The sequence below is a fragment of the Bidens hawaiensis genome, unplaced genomic scaffold, assembly GCF_021521415.1.
Source record: "Bidens hawaiensis isolate Kalapana, Puna unplaced genomic scaffold, B.hawaiensis_p1.1 tig00004020_1, whole genome shotgun sequence".
Taxonomy (NCBI): domain Eukaryota; kingdom Viridiplantae; phylum Streptophyta; class Magnoliopsida; order Asterales; family Asteraceae; genus Bidens; species Bidens hawaiensis.
In genome coordinates, this window is record NW_027491236.1 from 431,849 (window position 1) to 454,916 (window position 23,068).

The window sequence follows — 23,068 nt, forward strand, 5'->3', positions numbered from 1 at the left end:
AATTTACAAGGTGGTGGTAGGGGTAGTGGTGCTCTGCTAAATTTGCAAATCTCTAGGTATGTATTTCTTTAATCTTTTTACAAAGTAGTTTGTTTTAAACAATGCAATTCACCATGAAACCAGTGCTCTTTCTTGATCATCACAACCTTGCAACAAGGTTTTAGAGAGAGAAAGACACAGAAACAAAGATCAAGAAAACTTACAGCAAACCCCAAATGATACAAACCCAAGAAAAGTTTGCAAATTGAGGCAAATGTCAATGCAATCTTCTTATTACTCCAAAGCCCATAACCATTACCATTACCATATTAATCTTCTTCATTGCTTCTTTCTCATTTCTCTTTCAACCCTTTTCTTGCTTTTGCCTTCCGCCGCCGGCAACCATGAAGCCACCATACTTTCCAACTGGGTTCACGGCGGCGGTGACGGCGCCGCCGCCGCCGGTGGTTCATTTTTCTCAAGCTGGCAACTTTCCGGCGAAATCAAGAATCCATGCAAATGGGACTACATTAAATGTGACTCACAAGCTTTTGTTTCCGAAATCAATATTCAATCAATCCCATTACATCTCCCATTACCCACAAATCTTTCTTCATTTTCCCACCTCAAAACCTTAATAATCTCCGACTCCAACATCACCGGAACTATCTCCGGCGACCTTGGCAGCTGCCGGAATCTCACCACCATTGACTTAAGCTCAAACAGTTTAACAGGTCCCATCCCATCATCCATTGGAAGCCTTGAAAACCTCCAAGATTTAATATTAAACTCCAACAAACTCACCGGAAAAATCCCGCCGGAGCTCGGAAGCTGCCGGAGCTTAACCAATCTTCACTTATTCGACAACCAACTCTCCGGCAACCTCCCACCTGAACTGGGTCTGTTACAAACTCTTGAAGTCATCCGCGCCGGCGGTAACAAAGACCTCGCCGGAAAAATCCCACCGGAGATCGGAAACTGCAGTAATCTCATTACCCTTGGCCTTGCTGACACACAAATATCCGGTTCTCTTCCTCCATCAATTGGTAACCTAATTAACCTCCAAACACTATCCATCTACACCACCATGCTCTCCGGCGAGCTGCCGCCGGAGCTTGGTAACTGTTCAAATCTTGTAAACTTGTTCTTATATGAAAACAGTCTTTCTGGGCCTATCATTCCACACCTTGGAAACCTCAAGAAGCTTGAAAAATTGTTACTTTGGGAGAATAGTTTCATTGGGTCAATCCCAGAAAAAATTGGAAACTGTAGTAAAGTAAAGATCTTTGATGTTTCTTTAAACTCTTTATCCGGGAATATTCCGATTTCAATTGGGAATCTTGTGAATTTACAAGAATTCATGATTAGTAACAATAATGTGTCTGGTTCAATCCCTAGTGTTATTGGAGATTGCATTAGTCTTCAACAGTTGCAGGTTGATACTAATCAGATTTCAGGGTTGATTCCTGGTGACATTGGAAGATTAACAAATCTTGAAGTGTTTTTCGGTTGGGATAATAATCTTGAAGGAAGTATTCCTTTAAGTTTAGGAAGTTGTAGTAATCTTGCAGCAGTAGATTTATCACATAATGCACTCACTGGTAGTATTCCTCCAGGGTTGTTTCAGCTAAAAAACTTAACCAAGTTGCTTCTGATTTCCAATGATATCTCGGGTCCCATACCGCATGAAATTGGAAATTCGACCTCTTTAGTGAGGTTAAGGTTAGGTGATAACCGAATCACGGGTGAAATCCCTAAAGAAATCGCGGGTTTGAAGAGCATAAACTTTCTTGATTTATCAAGTAATCGGATTTCCGGGGTGGTTCCTAATGAGCTTGCTAGTTGTACCGAGTTAGAAATGATAGATTTTAGCAACAACACGTTAGAAGGTCCTTTACCCGAGTCTTTATCATCGTTATCAGGCCTCCAAGTTCTCGACGTTTCAAGAAACCGCCTTTATGGTCCTATTCCATCTAGTTTGGGGCGGCTAGTGTCATTAAACAAACTCATTCTTAGCCAGAATGAGTTTTCTGGACTAATCCCTGAGTCGCTCCAGCTCTGCTCAGGTCTCCAGTTCCTAGACTTGAGCAGTAACAAACTGTCGGGTGAAATCCCGCCTGAGATAGGGAATATCCAGACGCTGGAGATTGCATTGAACTTGAGCTGCAACAAGCTAACCGGGCCTATCCCGGTTCAAATAGGCGCGCTTAGCAAGCTTTCGATTCTTGACATATCATACAACAACTTGGATGGAAACCTAAGCATGCTTTCGCACCTTGACAACCTTGTGTCATTGAACATTTCCTATAACAACTTTACGGGATATCTACCAGATAACAAGCTTTTTAGGCAGTTATCCGAAGCGGATCTAGCCGGGAATCAAGGATTATGTTCTTTAGGTAAAGATTCTTGTTTCTTGAGCAATGTAGCGGGATCCAGAAATGGGAAAGACGGGTACAAGTCTAGAGATTCTAAAATGCTAAAACTGGCACTTTCTTTGCTCGTTACATTTACCATCGGTATGATGATCATGGGCGTGGCTTTGGTTTTGAGGACAAGAAGGAGAGTTAAGGGTGATGATGAATCCGAGCTCGGTGAATCATGGCCATGGGAGTTTACTCCCTTTCAAAAGCTTAATATCTCGGTTGACCGAGTCTTGAAATGTTTGGTCGACACGAATGTTATTGGAAAAGGGTGTTCCGGTGTGGTATATCGGGCGGATATGGACAATGGTGAAATCATAGCTGTGAAGAAGCTGTGGCCATCAATGACGGTTGATGGTGGTTACAATAACGAGAAGTGTGCGGTACGAGACTCGTTTTCAGCGGAAGTGAAAACGTTGGGCACTGTTCGGCACAAGAATATTGTTCGGTTTCTGGGTTGTTGTTGGAACAAGAAAACGAGGTTACTTATGTACGATTATATGCCAAACGGGAGTCTCGGTAGCCTACTCCATGAACGAATGGGGAGCTCGTTGGAGTGGGAACTGAGGTACCAAATCTTGCTAGGGGCAGCAGAAGGCCTTGCTTATTTGCACCATGATTGCGTTCCTCCAATCGTTCATCGAGATATCAAGGCTAATAACATCCTCATTGGTTTGGAATTCGAGCCCCACATTGCTGATTTTGGACTAGCAAAGCTAGTCAACGACGGTGATTTTGCTCGATCATCTAATACAATCGCAGGTTCCTACGGATACATTGCTCCTGGTAAGCCTTTTTTCCGCTTAAGTCTTAACATTAACATTTTTCTTTCTGTGTGACATTTTCACAAACAGGTTGTGTGCACTAATATTATTCCTGTTTTTACCACAGAATACGGGTACTCGATGAAGATAACGGAAAAGAGCGATGTTTACAGCTACGGGGTAGTCATGCTAGAAGTTTTAACAGGTAAGCAACCGATCGATCCAACGATTCCAGACGGGTTACACGTTGTGGATTGGGTGAAACAAAGAAGAGGGCGGACCGAAATTCTCGACCGAAGCTTATTATCCCGACCCGAATCCGATATAGAAGAAATGATGCAGGCGTTAGGTATCGTGTTACTATGCGTTAACTCGTTGCCAGAAGAAAGACCGACGATGAAAGATGTTGCGGCAATGTTAAGGGAAATCAAGCGCGAACGAGAAGAGTATGCAAAAGTCGATGCGCTTTTGAAGGGATCGATAGAAAAACCCGTGGTCACGGGTAGTAGGAATGGTGTTGATATTGGGACTCCGGTGACTCCATAGGCTTCTGCAGTTTCTAACTAGTGAATAACGGCTACATAAGGTTGTTAGTTTCCCGGGGTTTTTTAAAAAGTTTGATTTTATTTAATTTGGTTTGGATTTAATTAATCAAGATTTTAGTTGTATATTTATTATTTAAGAGAGTTGTGTAAGTAGAAGATAGTTGAAAGCCATTTTTGGCTTATGAACCTCTATTAGTATAATAATAATCAACGTGTTTTCGGCAAAATAGCGTTTTTTTAACAATCTTTTCGTTGACTGTAATCTTACTGTCTTTTAGTAATCATGAAAACCCGTTATCAGAAACTCAGGTGCTTTGTCAAGACTTAGGACTTAATATGGCGGAGTTATGTGCTTATCAATGTACCGACATTTGAGGATTATACTAAAAATGATGTACAATAAAACATGTATGGCGGAATTGGAGGAAGGTCAAGAAGGTCCATTGACCATTAAGTCAAAGGAATTTATCAAATTTTAGATATAAAGGCTAAGTATTTTTTTTTAAATCATGAGTATGACCCTCTTACTAAGAAGTTATAACTGTGTACAAATGGAAGAGGATAGACCGAAGATTTCCGTCTTTCTAAATAATAAATGGAGCATCAATAAAATAGAAAAATCACCCAACATAACGTATAAAAGTTACAAACAAGCAAAACTACAACAAATTAAATGGAATGGAAATAAACTAATACAATCACGTAAAAAGAAAATAAATAACCACAAATTAAATATATTGTAGTTAACTTTCACCGATATAAAATAACATAATTTCACAAAATATAAATATTCTTTAACTTACAATATAGTTTAAATGAAACGATGGCATTCCTCTCTTATTGGTGAGGAATTCTTCAAATTTCTTTCGCCTTTAAGCCGCCACGTCACTAAGGTGGTTTCTTTGGTGATAACTGTTTTATTGTCTATTGGGTGGGATTATCTGCTTGCTGGTTCATAATAAGGTTTCTTACGTCGCCAACGACCATAATCCAATTATACACGGCTAAAAGGTGATACCTGACAATGGCATGTACATAATACGATTATATGTCTGATTTTATTCTAAAAGTAACTATAAAGAAATTGTAACACCCGTAAAATTTTGGTACAAATTTGACAAGTTTATAAAGTTAAAAGACTAAAATATTCATGAGATAAGTAATGGGAAATATTTTGTAAAGAAAAGAAAGCATTTTTATGCTAAAGAAATAAGTAAGTAAAACTTCATCCCACATGAAAAGTGGGAAAGAAATGAAATCACTTTATAAGGAAGGAATTGTCCATGGAAATGTTCTTGTATGGCTAACCACTCTCACTAATCCTAGCGGAGGGCGTGAGGCACCCGACGCGCACGGGCTCAGGTGAAGGGCGCAATGTGGCGCTTTGATGGCGCACTTTGCACTTCGCACGCTCGCATCGCCGCGAGCCGCCTTTGTATTTTTGGATAATGAGACGAAATCAATATATGACAAGTTACCAAAAGATCAGGGACTAAAAATGAAAAGATTTGAAATTTTGCATATTCGCGATCACGGGACACGTGTCAGACCGGATTGACACGTGGCAAGCCTACGATGACTCACCTAAGCTAGTGCAGCTTCGCGATACGCGAAGATGCACTAAATCAGGTTATAAATAGGCAGCCATGGGATGAAGCTCCCATCACATCGCATTCACATTACCTCGGTTTCCGTGCCATAGCCTCGACAAGTCCGACGCATTAATTGTCTAGAAGTACGTGCAAGTAAGAGTGCTACTCACACAAAGTCTAAGCATTTTGTAGACAAGCCATACAAGGTAGGGGTTCTGCCCGATTATTTTATTATATATGGCTTAGACCCTAGTCGAGGGTATAGTCTATACCTTGATTAGATACTAAGTGAAATATAGCTTTCATAAGATAAGGTTATTATTCTTTAATATAAAGATATTTCTTATGAACGAAGACATGGGATATATGCACGTTTCTTCATGATAAAGAAACGTAGTACATAAATGTTTTATAAAATGAAATAAATATCAAGGTAAACGTTATGCAAATAGACTTGAGGTCTATAGCTAGATCATAGATCTAGTTATTATAAAATGTTATTCTTGTACTATAGGTCTGAGATAAAGATCAGGCAATTGTCTGAAAGATACATTGATATCACAAAATGTGAATACGTCCAACCTTTTTATAATGTGAAATGTTTAATGACGTGAATACGTCCATGTACTGTCTTTTTGAAAAGATATTTACTCTTATAAACTATGGACTGTTATCCATATGTAAAGAGTTATGAAAGTATTTGCACAATGGTTGGTTCAAATCCTTTAAAACGTTTTGATACAAGGTAGTACTAAACACTCAGACTAAAATACACATGTGTCTGGATCCATACATATATGTACTGTAGTGGGCACACTACAGACATACTGACCACGAGGCAAGTGATTGTCTCTATGGGCGAGTGAAGTCCAATTATATGGTCTATGCGTATGTTTAGTTCCGATGAGATGAGATTGAGACCCACTGAGTCGTTGAACGCTATTGGTGTTGTGTCATAACGAATTGTGAAAAACTTTTTGAGTTAGCCTGTTCACCAGGATATAGCTGACGTATTTTGAAACTGTTTTCAGGTAATCAGGAGTAAGGAATAGTGATATGCCAAGTGGAGATAGAAGAACACTAGGCATAGTATACAGCTGGTGGCTCAGCTAACTTTGTAATGAAGCATATAGATTAAACTTGTTTTTAAACAAGTAATTTTGTAAACAAACAAGGGTATTTAATTCCCTTTTGTTATGAAAGTAAATATTTTAAATTAACATTTTCCGCTGTAAAACTTTAATAAATTGTCAGAAACGGCACCAACTGTGAGTCACACGCCTAAGCCCGAATGCGGGGTGTGACAGAAATAACACAAAATAAGAAAAACACTAAAAATAGCTACTTTCACAATGTGTTTTATCATATAAACATTTTGTTTTAAAAAAATTCAATCGTCTAAAAAACCAAACATAGAGTTTTCTTAACAAATTGAGGACAGTATGTATCAAATAATATAGTAATTTAAACCCTTTTTCCTTTTGACTATACACCACCCTCCATTTTTGGTTATCTTTTTTTGACACTTCACATGGTAGGGTATAATTTAATATACAAAATGTACAACTATGTTATGCTATCCATTATACATGTGATACGTTTGTGTACTTTTGGTCATGGTGACAAAGCAAAAGCAGAGAATCTTTTTAAATACGGGCCTCGGTATCAAATTCATTTCCTTGAGATTCACATACTTCTCCATTTTATATGATAAAATGTCCTAAATAAAAAGAGCATTCTTGAATAATCAACTCTTTATATTTGTCTTTTTATTGCATAGTAAACCATCATTTTCTCTCAAAATACAGCTATTGATGTTACAAATCGGTAACCACACTGGATGAGAAAATTTTGTTTTATTAATTAGTTAAAAGATAGTTTTATATTGTAAAATAAACGCATATGCATATCAATAAGTATCAATAAGTTAGATACTATAATATGAAACAACATCAAATACATTTTATTCTTAACATGAAAACAGTGAGAACCAATCTGCTGTTATTATTAGGTTTATTTTTATAGGTGTTTGCTGTTATTTTTTATTCGTATTTGCTAATTTTCGATTATGAGACGTTGTAAGTGTTTGCTGATTTATATTTTGTTGTTATCATTAGATTTTTTTCTTTTGTTGTTATAAGTATTTGTTGGTATTTGCTGTTATTATTTTGTTCTTGATTTTTATTCTTTTGTTGTAAGTTTTAGGTTTTTTTCTTTGTTATGATAAATCATTGTTTTTGTTGATTGGTATCGTAGTTGGTATTAATTCTTACGTTCTCATTTTTTTATAAATTAGTATTATTTCCCACGTTCTCATGTTAAGATTAAAATGCACATGAACCTTTTCTACTATAACATAATCATGTTATTTCTATATATTTATTGGCTTTTAATCAAACAACTTAATAATATAAAAATGATTTAAATGAAAAATGTCAAGTTACTACCCGCCCGTCACACTATGGGAGCTGGCCATGCACGAAGTCGTTACCTTAACTGCAAGGAGGGGGATGCTAAAGACAGAGCTAGTGACTGGAGTGAAGTCGTAACAAGGTAGCCGTACTGGAAGGTGCGGCTGGATCACCTCCTTTTCAGGGAGAGCCAATGCTTATTGTATATAACTTGTCTAAATGCATTCAATTTTTACATATGATGAATTCAATACATCAAATGAAAGTTATTTAACATTCACCGATTCTTGTAATATTTTACAATATTATAATACCAGTGTTTTGAAACCCGGCCCGGCCGGTCGGACCGGTTGACCCGACGGGTGGACCGGTAAAACCCATTTTTTATAAAATCCAAAATGAAATGTGCATGCCAGGATTCGAACTTGGGTCATTTCAGAAATAGAAGCTTTAATAATTACCCCATAAGCCAACCAACCAAGCTTCATTGATGTCTCTATTAATCAAACATAAATCACATATATTTAAAAAACAATGTATAAAACATAAATAAACATTAAAGTTTGTTATTATTATTATTTTTTGTTATTATTATTTTTTATATGTATATGAATTATATATATATATATGTAAATATATATTTAAATTATTTATGACGTCATCCGGGTCAAACACCGGTCCGCCCTCCCGGGTCGGTCCGACCTTTGACCCGGTAAGGAGTTCGGGTCGACGTCTGGGCCGGGTCTGAAAACATTGTATAATACTATTAGGTGATCGCCGATTGACTTTCTTATAAGATTTTGTTTGCGCCTCGATGTCGATGACATTTTCCCTTTTTCATGGCTTTCCATACTTTTTGAATCCTCTTTACCATTCTTTAATCATCGTTTGAAAGCCGAGTTAGAACAAACAAATACAAACTAACTATATGAAAATCTTTACATAAATAATTATAAGGTTGAATACCTTCTTAACTTGTTTGGTTGTTTCTTTAGACGAACTTTACTTCAGACATTTTTTATACGGCTCACTAAACATTTATTTACAACCAAACATTAATATAGAAAAACCATGATGAATGCTCTAGGGTTTGCCTTCTCTTAAAAAACAATCTTGGTATACTTGATGATATACGCGCATAACTACATATGAAAAAGGAAACCGTCATAGTTCTAACAAGTTTCATTTACCAACGATCCTATCCATATCGGCTTTACAATAGACGTTCTCAACATCCGTAGGTACAAAATCGAGTTGAGCCATTGTAATGCTTCACAACTAAATGATGTTTATTAATTGATAACTAGTACATGATAAGTGAGATAATTTATGGTATCCAAATAATAATAATAATAGTAATAATAATAATTATTATTATTATTGCAACGGTATCCAAATATAAAAATATAATTCTTACACTATGCTTCTTAGGGTGTTAAAAGAGGAGAAATATTTTTATAACTAGATCGGACAATGAACTGGCCGGGAAACCGGTTCAACCGGTCGGGCTGGCTGAATGGCTTTTGCTTAAAAAATGCTAAAAAATGATTTTTTCAAAAAAATTATTTTTTTAATAGAAAACCGGTTCAACCGGTTCGGTTTTCTGGTCAAACCGGTGAACCGGTTCGGACCGGCAGTTTTCTAGGAACCGAGCAAACTGCATAGAACTGAACCAGCCAATTAACCGAATCTCGGTCAAACCGGTCTCAACAACACTGAAGAGGATCACCAATTTTTTTTTTTCATCTTAATTTCTTGTTAATCCACTAGTGTCATTTTGAATGATTTAAAGTGAGATCTACCCACAAACCACCAATAACACCCGTTAAACCACAGCACAAGGGGCAACATCTTTTTGTTAATCCACTAATGTCATTTTGTATTATTTAAAGTGAAGTCCATCACTCTACCCCACCCACTAACCATCAATGTAACTTTTTTATTATGTTTTATTTCCTTTTTTTTATTTAATTTTATTTATATCTAGTTAACTCAGTTAAATGGTGAGTTAGTTAAACCCATTGTTTACATGGTAGGACGTTATGCTTTTTTTAGTTAGCCTATAACACATAACCTTATTTACTATTTGTATTCACTATACACGTATTAATTTGATAGGTTGTTTTCATGGTTCAACGTGTTAGCCAATTTTTACCTCTTTTGCCTACTGGCTTATTTGGTGTCGCCTATTTAGTTGATTTTGAATGTCTATAATATATTTTATTAAGGCGGTATTATATTCACACAATTAGCAATTGACTAGCTGCAAGACAACACAGGAAACAAAAATTCACACATCTGATTCATTAAATTTAAACTAGTTATCCGAATTTATTTCAATCCCTGATCTTATAAGCACAAGGAAGCCTCAAATCTTTATGTCTTCCAAGATTTTGCTCGGGCTTGTGTTGGTTTCATTGAACACGTTATTATTCCTTGCATTCCAAATACGTCATAGTGTGACACGAAAGATTGCTTGAATTAACTTCTTTTGTGTTTGATTTCGTCCCAAGTAGAATAATAACAAACATCGTTTATGGAAAAAGCAAAGAAAGAGGAAGTTTGCACCACTGTATCACACCTTGCCATGGTCCATTTGCCACCGAGCATTGTACCAGTAAACGTTCCACATCTCATCAAAATCAAAACATAACGAACATGATATCAGGCCCACATCAACGTTTCGTCTATGTAGTGCGGTACCCGTAGCAATTCTCCCAACATTTATTCTCCACCCAAACACGTTTAACTTCAGGGCCCAATTTATCTATTAATATTTTAATTTTCATTTCAGTTTTTTTATAAAACTTTTTAATCAACTAAACTAGTCTTAAAAATGGTATCTTCAATAAAAAATTTTCTTTCTTTCTGCAATCAATTTGGGAACCTATAAATAAGTGAAGCAATTACATAATTCACAAGAATCAGCATATGTATCTACCATTTCATCCAACATCAGATCACATCAAGATTCTACTTTACGCGGGCTTTTAACTGCCAAACGAATCATTCATTTCCCCCAAACTTTCCGTCGCTAAAATGTCGTTTCTTGAAGATTTTCAAGCCAGTAATCCTCAATCTCTCTTCTTTTTATCATAAAACACATTTCTTTAGCAAAATATTAAACCCCATGTCGTCAATTTACGGTTTAATTGAGACAAAATTGAAAATTGATTCGAGCCCTAGTTTTCTAGGGTTTCAAAATTTTTCTTGTGTGGTTACCAAGGTGTTAAATTGAGGGCATAAGTATGCTTACGTGGCTACTCTGTCGTTAAATTGACTGCCAATTTGATAGATTTTGATGCTTGATTGGTATACAAGTTTTTAATTATTAGGATTTCATATTAGAATTATTAAATTGCTTTCATTTATGTAGGTTTGGAGCCACTGCCAAATATTTTACAGAGGAAGTATGCATTGTTACGTGATTTGGATAAAAGTTTGCAAGGTATATTTTACGGATCCTGTTTTCTGCAAATTTATATGAAGTTTAACAAACTGATGTACGTGTCTGCAGGTATTCAACGACAAAATGAACAGCATTGTTTGCAGGAAATAGAAGAGTTTAAAGAGGGAATTAAGTCTGGGAACATTGCACCGGGTACTTCACTTACCAAATTCTCGGATGAAGCTCAGGACGAGCAGAAACATGCGATTAGGATTGCTGATGAGAAGGTTGCTCTGGCTGTTCAAGCATATGATTTGGTACGTTTACGTATTTGTTTTGTTGTTTTTGTTCTTGCGTTTGTGCAGTAGTTTTGAAATGTTTGTGTTATTCAAACGTATGAAGTCTGGCGTGTGTTGTGAGGTTATTTTGTTGGTTTAAAGAAAAGTGTTGAAGATGTTGTTTTCACAGGTGGATGCTCATATTCAACAACTTGATCAGTATCTTAGAAAATTTGATGAGCAGCGACGCGGTAGATTTTCTTTTCTTTATAAATCTGTCACAAGCAGATGCGATATTATATGGTGTAGAGGTTGCATTTAGGCTTGTAAACCAACTGAACGTTCAGTGAACCGATCACGAATCTTTTTTAGGGACGTTTGTTTATTTAATAAACGAACGAATATGATTTTTTTTGTTAGTTTAGTTAAATGAATGAACATGAAACATGTGTTGTTTGTTCTTTTATATTTGTGAACAATGGTTCATTTATTTCCGTTCAGTCGTTCGGTTGTGTTTGTTCGTTTACGTGTATTAATATATTTGTTTAAGTTTTTTAGTCCCATTTCAATATAGTCTAGGTTTAATAACTTTTTAAGCGCAACACATTGTTGTTCACGTTTATTTTTAAGACCAACACATTGTCGTGCATGTTCATTTATGCTCATGCATCGTTCGTTTATACTTCTGACAAATGAAATCAGTTTTGACCTGACCCATAGGGTTGAAATCGGGTTGTAACCTTACACTTTGAAATCGGCTTGTACCTGGTCAAACCCATCCAAGTTAAAAGTTAAAACCTGGCTTCAAACCGGTGAAACCTGATTTGGCTTTTAGCCATAAAGGGGCTCCAACTGACTCAGTCCCGCCAAAACTCATCTTTGACTTTTGTTGACTATTGTGCACCTCTATATGGACTGGTGGGTTAGGTTGATCGCAAACAGATTTTTGTTCAGTTATTAATAAATGATTGATGAGTTAAATTATGATTAAAAACAGAAAAATACTAGAATAATAATATGAATTTTTGAATAAGGATCGACTCATTTCGTTTATGATATTTTTGTGGTGGTTGCAGAAAAGGAAACTGTTGCTGCAGCTGGAACACCTGGTTCGAGCCCTGATGGCAACGGAAAGCCTGCAAAGGAAGGTGGAAGAGGAGGCCGAAAAAAGTAATAATCTTTATAATAAGAACTTGTAATTTCTTGAAAAAAGTTGTGAAATTTGGTCACATATATGTCTTTGGGTTGAACTTTAACGGTCTAAGATTTTACTTTTCTGTTATTCAGGTCCCGCCTTGCTGCTGCAGCAGCAGCTCAAGTAGCAGCTGCAAACCCACCCAGTATTGACTTGGATCTACCAGTTGACCCTAATGAACCGACATATTGTTTCTGCAACCAAGTTAGTTATGGGGAAATGGTAGCGTGTGACAACCCTGATGTAAGTTTTTTAGAGGTTGCAAAATGGATACGTGTGGCAACGGGTCAAAATGGGTGCTTTTGGTTCCAAAAATTATTTTTATGAATAGCGTGTCAATACAATGATCTGCAATTGTTTTATAATAATAATAATAATAATAGTAGTAGTAGTAATAGTAATAATAATAATATTAATAATAATAATAATAGTAATAATAATAGTAATAATAGTAATAGTAATAATAATAATAGTAATAATAATAGTAATAATAGTAATAATAATACTAATAATTAATAATAATAATAATAATAATAATAGTAATAATAGTAGTAATAATAATAATAGTAATAATAATAATAGTAATAATAGTAGTAATAATAATAATATTATTATTAATAATAATAATAATAGTAGTAATAATAGTAATAGTAATAATAATAATAATAGTAGTAGTAATAATAATAATACTAATAATACTAATAATAATAATAATAATAATAATAATATTAATCATCTTTGTTTTGGAATACAATAATTAGCCGACTCAGTTTGTAAATGATCCGAGCCGAGCCAGAGTCCACTCAGCTCGTGGCTCATCACCTTAACAAAATAAACTAGTCAAGCTGAGCCGGGTCATTTAACTTCGAGCTTGAGCCCGAACCAAGTCTGGCTCAGCTCGGCTCGTCCCGTTCAAAGCCCTAAGCGAAATTGGCATCTTAATGAGTTTATAACCGACACTAATGAGGTGGTAATATGTTCACAGTGCAAGATAGAGTGGTTCCATTATGGCTGTGTTGGTCTGAAGGAACAACCTAAAGGAAAATGGTACTGTAGCGATTGCAGTGGGATGCAAAAAAGGCGAAAGGGGAAATAAATTAATGGGCCTTTTTTTTCCTTTTTTTTTTCTGGTATTATAGGAAGTAATTGAAGATCAATTAACTTGGATTTTGCGCTTTTTAGTGTTTGAATTGATGTTTTGTGCTACAATTAGATACTGCTTATGTGACATTAATTAGTATGAGCATAGAGTTCCTCATCTTTTCTAAAAGTTACTTTGCTAGATGCTCACCAGAGTTTAAGATTTGACCTCTTTATTGGTAAACGGGGTTGATCCATGACGATGTTAATCTGGGTTATTCTCGAATGGGTAACATCTAGGGGTGGCAAATGTGACCCGTGGGTTGAATGAGTTGTAATAAAATGTATATAATGGGTCAAGTTAAAAAAGAAAATGATTGAAACAGGTCCAAACGGGTTGACATTTCTTGAGCCTTTTTTTTAAGAAACGAGAAAAATGGAGGAAACTTTTTAGTTTTTGTACTTTTTTTCGAGTTATGATTTTTTAACTATTTTTGTTGAATTTTTTAATGAGGGGTTTTTGAAATTGGTCAAAATGAGTTGGGATTTTAGAAACCCTTACTAAAATATTCAAAAAAAATAATTAAAAAATCATAACTCGAAATATAAGTAAAAAACTAAAAAAGTAAAAAAAATAAAAAATTTCCTCCGTTTTTCTCGTTACAAAAAAAAAAAAAACCATAAAATGTCAACCCGTTTTGACCCATTTCAATCCTTTTCTTTTTTTAGTTTGATCAATTATATACATTTTATTGCAACCCATTTAACCCACGGGTCACATTTGCCACCCTCAATAACATCTTTTAGAACTAGCTAACCTAAACTTACGTTTTAATTGTTCTTTTAAAAATTAATCTCAATTAGGATGTCCTATGAGTTCAAATAGGATGAAAGGAGATAAAAAGACATCATTGTTTTTTTTTTTAATATTTATTATTATTATTTTTTTCGCAATAACTTATTAATTTTGCATTTCATCATAAAATAAAAGGATCCAATTACAATAGAGAGGCAGGTAAGCGGGCAACAAGCTGCGCCGCTACCCCATTTTGAATAGCAAAACCGATCTTACTGAAAACGAAGTTATTGTTCTTCGGCGTCGTTGAGTTACTGTGCATGACCCGCTTAACTCTTTTCAGAAACATAGCAGCATCGGGGGCAAGAGACCCAAATGTATCGAAAGCAAAAGGAATGAAGACATGTTGGTTCTCAACACACGTGTTCTCGTGCTTAGCCATTTTTCCTGTTTCTGCCTTTAGCATGATCTGCCTAGCAACAAACCCGGTGTCCTTAAGCCCGACAAGAGGGGACACCCCAGTAAGGCCCACATAAGCATGCCCCCCGGCCCATCCATGTAACACCCCGACCAAAGGCGGATTATACATCGGGGCGCCACATATTGTTTCATTACTCGTGACACTATTGGGTGTCAATATTTAATAAATACATTCATTCGCGCACGCGCAGGGTAAACACAAGATAACATAGATCATTAAAAATCAATATATTATAAATCATAATATTCGAACAGCAATAACTTGTCTTGATACATTTTAATCTAGGTCCAAAAGTAAAAACGTCCTACGTGTCCACAAGCTCCAAAACAGCTACTGCAAACCTGAACATGTGTTAAAATAAACGTCAAACACTTGCGTGTTGGTGAGAAATCAAGTTTAATACAATACATAGATAACAATAAATCTGCGCGCAACATGTGTATGTCTGGTTTTCAACAAGGGTGTAATCTGATCGGGACCAACTCTAAGATTCATAGACTGCCAGTGCTCACAATTGAGCTCACAAACAAGACAAACTGTGCATGTGCAAACAAAAGAGAAAATCATAAACGATAGTTCTCCCGTGTTCATCTAATGGTACCATGAGAACTGCGGAATAGACCGACAAGACGGTTAATGATCCAAACATACAAATAAACAGCCAAGTCTACGTCCTCAACACATGGGATACTGCGCGACTAAAGTTCATAAACAGTTTAAGACTCTAAGTTTGTATGAACACATGAACATCCCAAAACATTAAAAGCAAAAAGGGATTAGGTACGAGATTACTCACTTGATAAACGATGCGGTGTAAGATAAAGCAAGAACCAACTTTAAACAAGCACAAGTTAACCTATAAATAAGATTATTGCTTTAATGATTTGTTTTAAGTCTTGATTATAAGTTTGCATAAGTAAATTATTATATATATATTACCGAAAATCAGGGCAGAGGAGAGGAGAAAACGGAGGCAAGAGAGGAGGCGGCAGAAGGACAATCGGCAGAGAGCAAAGGAAGAGAGATAATAAGTGTTTTGTGTGTGTAGTGTTAGGAAAAATAAGATTATTATTTATAGGGAAACCCTAGGAGACATGAATCCAGAAAAAAAGGGAAAAGATTCCAAGACAAACAGAACAAGACAAAACAAAAGATAACAAAAGATATCAAAAGCAAGTAAAAGATATCAAAAGATATGGCAGCAGGGAAAAAGAGAAAAAGGCTGACAGGGAACAGTAAAAAGGCATGGGCGGTTCAGATAAAGGTACAGGTCAGGCATGGAAAAAGCAGATCTCAAAAGATAATGTCAGTCACTTTTTCTGTCAACCAATGGGGTTGCTGCGCCGAAAGTAACTTTTCAGACATAAAGCAGATTAGGTCAACAGCACAAAAGATAAGACAACACAAAAGCAAACGGCTAGATTTAAACAGAAGAAAACTCGAAGGGTTTAGCGCGAGAAGGCTGACACAGAAGGTCAAGAGAGCGCGAGCGCGAAGGCAGACAGAACTAACCTTAACGCGTCGCGGAAAGAACTACATTTCTAAGCGCGCCGCGGGAAGAACTACATTTCTAAGCGCGCCGCGGGAAGAATCACATTTCTTAGCGCGCCGCGGGAGGAACTAAAATTCCTAGCGCGCCGCGGGAAGAACTATAATTCTTCGCGCGTCGAGGGATGAACTACAATTCTTAGCGCGCTGCGAGAAGAACTACAAATCCTTAGCGCGTCGCGGGAAGAACTACCGTTCTTAGCGCGCTGCGAGAAGAATTACAATTCTTAGCGCGCTGCGAGAAGAGTTCGTCTCGCGTATCGCTGAAACAGGTGGTCTTCACGCAGGATTCCTTGTAAGGGGTCTGGCACGTGGAGCTGCGCAGACAACCTTAGGCGGGAAGGAACAAAGGACAAGCAAAGAGTTAGAAGAAAAGGAGGGAAACAAGGCGTAAGGGCGGGACGGCGACAAGAGGGAAAAGAAGGCGGAAAGAGAGAAGGAGAGGGACGGGACGGCGGAAAGAAAGAGAGAGAAAGAGGCGGGAAGGAAAATATATATTATTATTAAAAGTAAAATATAAGTATAAATATTAAATCATAAAAGAAAGAGATCGGGTCAGAGAAACGGGTACCTGGGTCGGGTCGGATCGGGGCAGATGTTACAGTCTCCCCTACTTTAAGAAATTTCGTCCCGAAATTTATCTCGAAGTAGGTGGCGCAGAGAACAGGTGCGGGTACTTGATCTTCATTTGATCTTCCCTTTCCCATGTAAACTCGGCTCCGCGCCTGGACTCCCAGCGAACTTTCACGATAGGGATGCGACTGCGCTTGGTTTGCTTAACCTCGTGATCCAAAATCTCAACAGGCTTCTCAACGAAATGCATAGTTTCATCAACTTGAACTTCATCAAGTGGAATGTGAAGGTTCTCGTCAGCTAAACACTTCTTGAGATTGGATACATGGAACGTTGGATGCACATTACTGAGCGCGGGCGGCAGGTCAAGTCTGTAGGCAACTTTTCCTACACGCGCGAGAATCTTAAATGGTCCAACATATCGAGGAGCAAGCTTACCTTTCCTCCCAAAGTGGACAACACCCTTCCAGGGCGACACCTTGAGGAGAACAAGATCACCAACTTGAAATTCGAGAGGCTTCCGCCTACGATCTGCGTAACTCTTCTGTCGGCTTCTGGCAGTCAGCAGATGATCACGGATCTTGGCGATTTTATCGGTTGTCTCTTGAACAAGTTCGGGTCCTGTGATTTGAGTTTCACCCACTTCGCTCCAACAAATCGGGGAGCGGCACTTACGACCGTAAAGTGCTTCAAATGGGGCCATACCGATACTGGAATGATAGCTGTTATTATAAGAGAACTCGATCAAAGGCAGGTGCGAATCCCAATTACCTCCAAAATCAAGAACACAAGATCGGAGCATATCCTCAAGAGTTTGAATAGTTCGCTCAGACTGACCGTCAGTCTGGGGATGATATGCCGTACTCATGTCCAAGCGAGTTCCTAGCGCAGATTGGAGAGATTTCCAAAAGCGAGATATAAAACGGCCATCGCGATCGGATATGATGCTCAAAGGAGTACCATGGCGGCAGACAATTTCCTTGACATAAAGCTGCGCGAGTTGCTCAACACGGTAGTTTTCACGAATGGGCAGAAAGTGAGCAGACTTAGTCAAACGATCCACTATTACCCAAATGCTATCATGTTTGCTTGCTGTCAAAGGTAACTTGGTAATAAAGTCCATCGCTACACATTCCCATTTCCACGTAGGAATTTCTGGTTGTTCGAGCAAACCAGATGGGCGTTGGTGTTCAGCTTTCACTTTAGAACAAGTCAGACATCTAGCTACGAACACAGCAATATCCTTTTTCATACCGGGCCACCAATAAGTAATGCGCAAATCCTTGTACATCTTATCAGCGCCAGGATGAATAGAATACCGAGATTTGTGCGCTTCACTCAGGATATCAGCGCGAAGATTCTCATCAAAGGGAATCCAGATGCGATTAAGATAGTAAAGAATTCCACTCAGATTAGGGACAAAGAGTGCTTCCGCGCCACACGCTAACTCGGCGCGAAGGTTACCATTACTGATGGATGCGCGCTGCGCGTCACGAATACGCGATTCAAGGTTGCTTTGAATCGGCGCGAAGTGAAGCTGGGTGCGCGGCAAGATACAGTTAAGTTGGCAGGGTTTTCGGCTGAGCGCATCGGCTACCACATTAGCCTTACCAGGATGATACCGGATCTCACAATCGTAATCGCTGATGAGTTCGTTCCATCGGCGTTGTCTCATGTTAAGTTCCTTCTGATCAAAGATATGCTGAAGGCTTTTATGGTCAGTGTAGAGGATACACTTAGTACCATAAAGGTAGTGTCTCCAGATCTTCAAGGCAAAAACAACTGCATCAAGTTCGAGGTCGTGAGTTGTATAATTCTTTTCATGAACCTTAAGTTGCCTTGATGCGTAAGCGATAACCTTGCCTCGTTGCATAAGAACACAACCGAGACCTTGGTTGGAGGCATCGCAGTACACGACAAAATCATCATTACCCTCAGGTAGCGCAAGAACAGGAGCTTCACACAACAATCGCTTGAGCGATAGAAAGGCTTCTTCTTGCTTCGAGCCCCAAATATACGGTTTACCTTTGTGCGTTAGAGCTGTTAAAGGCAAAGCGATCTTCGAGAAGTTCGAAATGAAGCGCCGGTAATAACCAGCTAAGCCCAGAAAGGAACGGATCTCAGAAGGAGAGGATGGCGTAATCCAGTTCTTGATTGCTTCAATTTTGGATGGGTCGACATGAATGCCCATCTTGTTAACCACATGACCAAGAAACTGTACTTCATCAGACCAGAATTCACACTTGGAAAGCTTAGCATAGAGCTGCTCGGTTCGAAGCTTCTGCAACACCAACCGGAGATGTTGCTCATGCTCGGCCTTGGTCTTAGAATACACCAGAACATCATCGATAAACACGATCACGAATTTATCCAAGAAAGGCCTACACATCCGATTCATTAGATCCATGAAAACGGCGGGTGCGTTGGTTAAACCGAAGGACATGACCAAGAATTCAAAATGGCCATAACGAGTTCGAAAAGCAGTCTTCGGAACATCTTCATCGCGGATGCGCAACTGGTGATAGCCAGAGCGGAGATCAATCTTGGAGAAACAAGATGCACCTTGGAGTTGATCAAAGAGGTCGTCAATACGCGGTAAGGGATACCGGTTTTTAATGGTGAGTTTGTTCAACTCGCGGTAATCGATACACATGCGAAACGATCCATCTTTCTTTTTAACGAACAACACCGGAGCACCCCAGGGCGAAGAGCTAGGGCGGATGAATCCTTTAGCAGTCAACTCTTGAAGTTGGCTGGCCAATTCTTGCATCTCAGCGGGTGCAAGACGATAAGGAGATTTAGCTACGGGGGAAGCACCAGGGACAAGATCAATACGGAACTCGACTTCTCGAGCGGGAGGGATACCAGGAAGATCATCAGGAAAAACTTCAGGAAAATCACGCACAACAGGGATATCGCGAAGCTTCTTCTTTTCTTCAGCAGGTTTGACCACATGGGCTAAAAATGCAATACGCTCCTTCCGCATGAGTCTTTGGGCTTCGGCGCAAGACATAAGCTTAAGACCACTGGAGGGTTTTTCGCCGTAGATGTGAAGATCACCATTTTCTCGAGGAATGCGAATCAACTTCTTGGCGCAAATAACTTCGGCGCGATTATGCGTAAGCCAGTCCATACCAATAATAACATCAAAGCTCCCAAGAGGCATGGGGATGAGGTCGATCAGAAAATCGTTTTCGTTAAGGTTAAGCGTACAATCCTTAATCACTGAGTTAATTAAAACAGTTTCACCATTAGCCAATTCAACTGAAAAATTTTCTTTTAAATCGCTGCGCGGTCGCGCAAGCTTCTGCTCGAAGGCGCGAGAGATAAAACTTCGATCGGCGCCAGTATCAAAAAGTACAGAAGCATAAAATCCGTTAAGCAAAAATGTACCATTAACTACGTCATTATTCGCTTGCGCTTGGTGCGCGGTTATGTTAAAAGCTCGTCCACGCGTCACTTGGTTCGAAATCTGGTTCACCGGATTCGCCTGTGTGATTTGCACTTGTAGTCTCGGGCACGCGTTTCGGAAATGACTGGGATCACCGCAGTTAAAGCACGATCTGGGTCGTGGGTTTTGGTAGGTTGGTTGTGGGTTCTGCGGGTAGACTGGTGGTGTTGGCGCGATTGGATTGGCGGAAAGGACTCTACAGTTTTCTGCAAGGTGACCAGCGCGGCCACATCGGGTACAAAGTCGACACGGGGTTTGGGTTGGGTGGTGAAATCTACAGGTTGGGCAAAAGGGGTGGTTTCCTGTGTAAGGTTTCTTAGTTGGCGGGGCAGGGAGTGCTGGATTGGTTAAGGCATAGTTGTGGGCTACAGGAGGTGTTGGGTAGGCTGACAGAGGGTTAGGCGCGTAAACTGGAGGTTGGTAGATGGGTTGCTGGACAATGGGCGGGTTGGTAAGCGCATAGGCCTTGCGCCTGCGCTTGAGGTTGTTACGGTTTGAGGGTTCGGGTTTGGTTTCTGTTGGTTCAGGGGCAGTCTTGGTGGGTTTGGTCTTCTCAGCTCCCCGCAGGAACAGGGTTCCTGCTCTGACATGGTTGTCGCTGAGCACAGCGGCCAATTCGATGGCGTCAGAGAGGGTAACTGGGTTTCTGGCCCATACAGAATCTTGAATTTCCATGGGGAGACCCCCAAGGAATTTCTCTATGGCTCGGCGGGAAGGGGTAACAAGGTGAGGGACCAGTAAGCTTAGCTCGTGGAAGCGCGTCGCGTACTCGCGCGCTTCTCCACTGTATTGCTTCAGGTTCCAAAATTCTTCCTCCAGGCGCTTTACTTCGTTGGGAGGGCAGAATTCTCGCGTCAAGAGATCCTTAAATTCCTCCCAGAGTATGCTGGAAGCAGCTTCTGCGCCACGCGCATGAGCTACTCCATTCCACCATGTAAGCGCTCTAGATTCCAGGACACTGGAAGCATACAGGGTTCGTCTGTCTGAGGGGCATTGGGTGTGGAGGAAAGTGTTTTCTATTTTCTCAAGCCACTGGAGCATCACGGTGGCTCCTTCAAGACCTGTGAACTTTGGAGGGTTACCCGCGTTGAAGGACTTAATGTTGTAACCAGAGGTGTTGGTATTGTTTTGGCTCAAAGCTTGGGCTATCGCGGTGGCCATTTCCTGGGAACGTTGCTGCGAGCGTCTGCGCGAGGCTTCTCTTCTCTGAAATCGGCGAGATAGCGGAGGCATTCTATAAAAGTTTAAATTTTAGTTAATATCTTGGTTTTAGCGCAAAGTATAACCTCGAAGAGCTTGGTTTCGCGGAGTTAGATACTATCAAAAGTTAAAGTAAAATAAATGATCCTAAATGCAGACTTAATAAAGGTAACAAATTCGAATCAAGAATCGACAATTCATGTATCACCATGACTTTCCGAATTCCCAATTTAAAATATACGAGCAAACGAGTATTGGAGATTGACGATTCATGTATCACCATGACTTTTCAATCTTCAATATAAAATACACAAGAAAATGAGTATTGGAAGTTGACAATTCATGTATCACCATGACTTTTCAAGTCTCCAACCTCAGAACATAATCGTAAATGGAAATTGAAAATCAACTATTCATGTATCACCATGACTTTTCGGATTTTCAAATCCAACAAACGAGTATGTAAGTAAAATCAATAAAAATCGAAATTCAACAAAAATCGAAATATCGCGGAATAAAACATAAAATCATATACTGCGCAAGCGCGAGCATATTCATAAATAACGAGTAATTAACAATAAGCGCGCAAACATGAGATTTCTCCCATGCGCGAGAAGGGACTCTTAGGTATTCTAGGCCGTTACGTCTAACCACCTATCCTAAAGTCAACGAGCTCTGATACCAATCTGTAACACCGCGACCAAAGGCGGATTATACATCGGGGCGCCACATATTGTTTCATTACTCGTGACACTATTGGGTGTCAATATTTAATAAATACATTCATTCGCGCACGCACAGGGTAAACACAAGATAACATAGATCATTAAAAATCAATATATTATAAATCATAATATTCGAACAGCAATAACTTGTCTTGATACATTTTAATCTAGGTCCAAAAGTAAAAACGTCCTACGTGTCCACAAGCTCCAAAACAGCTACTGCAAACCTGAACATGTGTTAAAATAAACGTCAAACACTTGCGTGTTGGTGAGAAATCAAGTTTAATACAATACATAGATAACAATAAATCTGCGCGCAACATGTGTATGTCTGGTTTTCAACAAGGGTGTAATCTGATCGGGACCAACTCTAAGATTCATAGACTGCCAGTGCTCACAATTGAGCTCACAAACAAGACAAACTGTGCATGTGCAAACAAAAGAGAAAATCATAAACGATAGTTCTCCCGTGTTCATCTAATGGTACCATGAGAACTGCGGAATAGACCGACAAGACGGTTAATGATCCACACATACAAATAAACAGCCAAGTCTACGTCCTCAACACATGGGATACTGCGCGACTAAAGTTCATAAACAGTTTAAGACTCTAAGTTTGTATGAACACATGAACATCCC

The 23,068-nt window shown here is 38.8% G+C and overlaps 2 protein-coding genes across 2 annotated transcripts; both read left to right on the forward strand.

Moving 5' to 3' along the window:
* The first annotated feature begins 253 nt into the window (after positions 1-253).
* Positions 254-3,712, forward strand: LOC143625008 (uncharacterized). The gene is made up of 2 exons (XM_077095482.1): positions 254-3,188; positions 3,294-3,712. The coding sequence occupies exons 1-2, from the start codon at positions 254-256 to the stop codon at positions 3,710-3,712; spliced, it is 3,354 nt and encodes a 1,117-aa protein (XP_076951597.1).
* Positions 3,713-10,672: 6,960 nt separating this feature from the next.
* LOC143625077 (PHD finger protein ING1-like) lies at positions 10,673-13,685 on the forward strand. Its single transcript, XM_077095532.1, has 7 exons — positions 10,673-10,781; positions 11,091-11,162; positions 11,232-11,419; positions 11,571-11,631; positions 12,457-12,550; positions 12,668-12,818; positions 13,561-13,685. Exons 1-7 carry the CDS (start codon positions 10,754-10,756, stop codon positions 13,669-13,671), a joined length of 705 nt encoding a protein of 234 aa, XP_076951647.1. The 5' UTR covers positions 10,673-10,753; the 3' UTR covers positions 13,672-13,685.
* Positions 13,686-23,068: the final 9,383 nt, after the last annotated feature.

Coding starts and splice junctions, on each gene's coding strand:
- LOC143625008 (XM_077095482.1), top strand. CDS start 254: ATGTCAATGCAATCTTCTTATTACTCCAAAGCCCATAACCATTACCAT. Junction 3,189..3,293: donor CTACGGATACATTGCTCCTG/GTAAGCCTTTTT, acceptor TTTTTACCACAG/AATACGGGTACTCGATGAAG.
- LOC143625077 (XM_077095532.1), top strand. CDS start 10,754: ATGTCGTTTCTTGAAGATTTTCAAGCCA. Junction 11,420..11,570: donor CTGTTCAAGCATATGATTTG/GTACGTTTACGT, acceptor TTGTTTTCACAG/GTGGATGCTCATATTCAACA. Junction 11,632..12,456: donor ATTTGATGAGCAGCGACGCG/GTAGATTTTCTT, acceptor TGGTGGTTGCAG/AAAAGGAAACTGTTGCTGCA.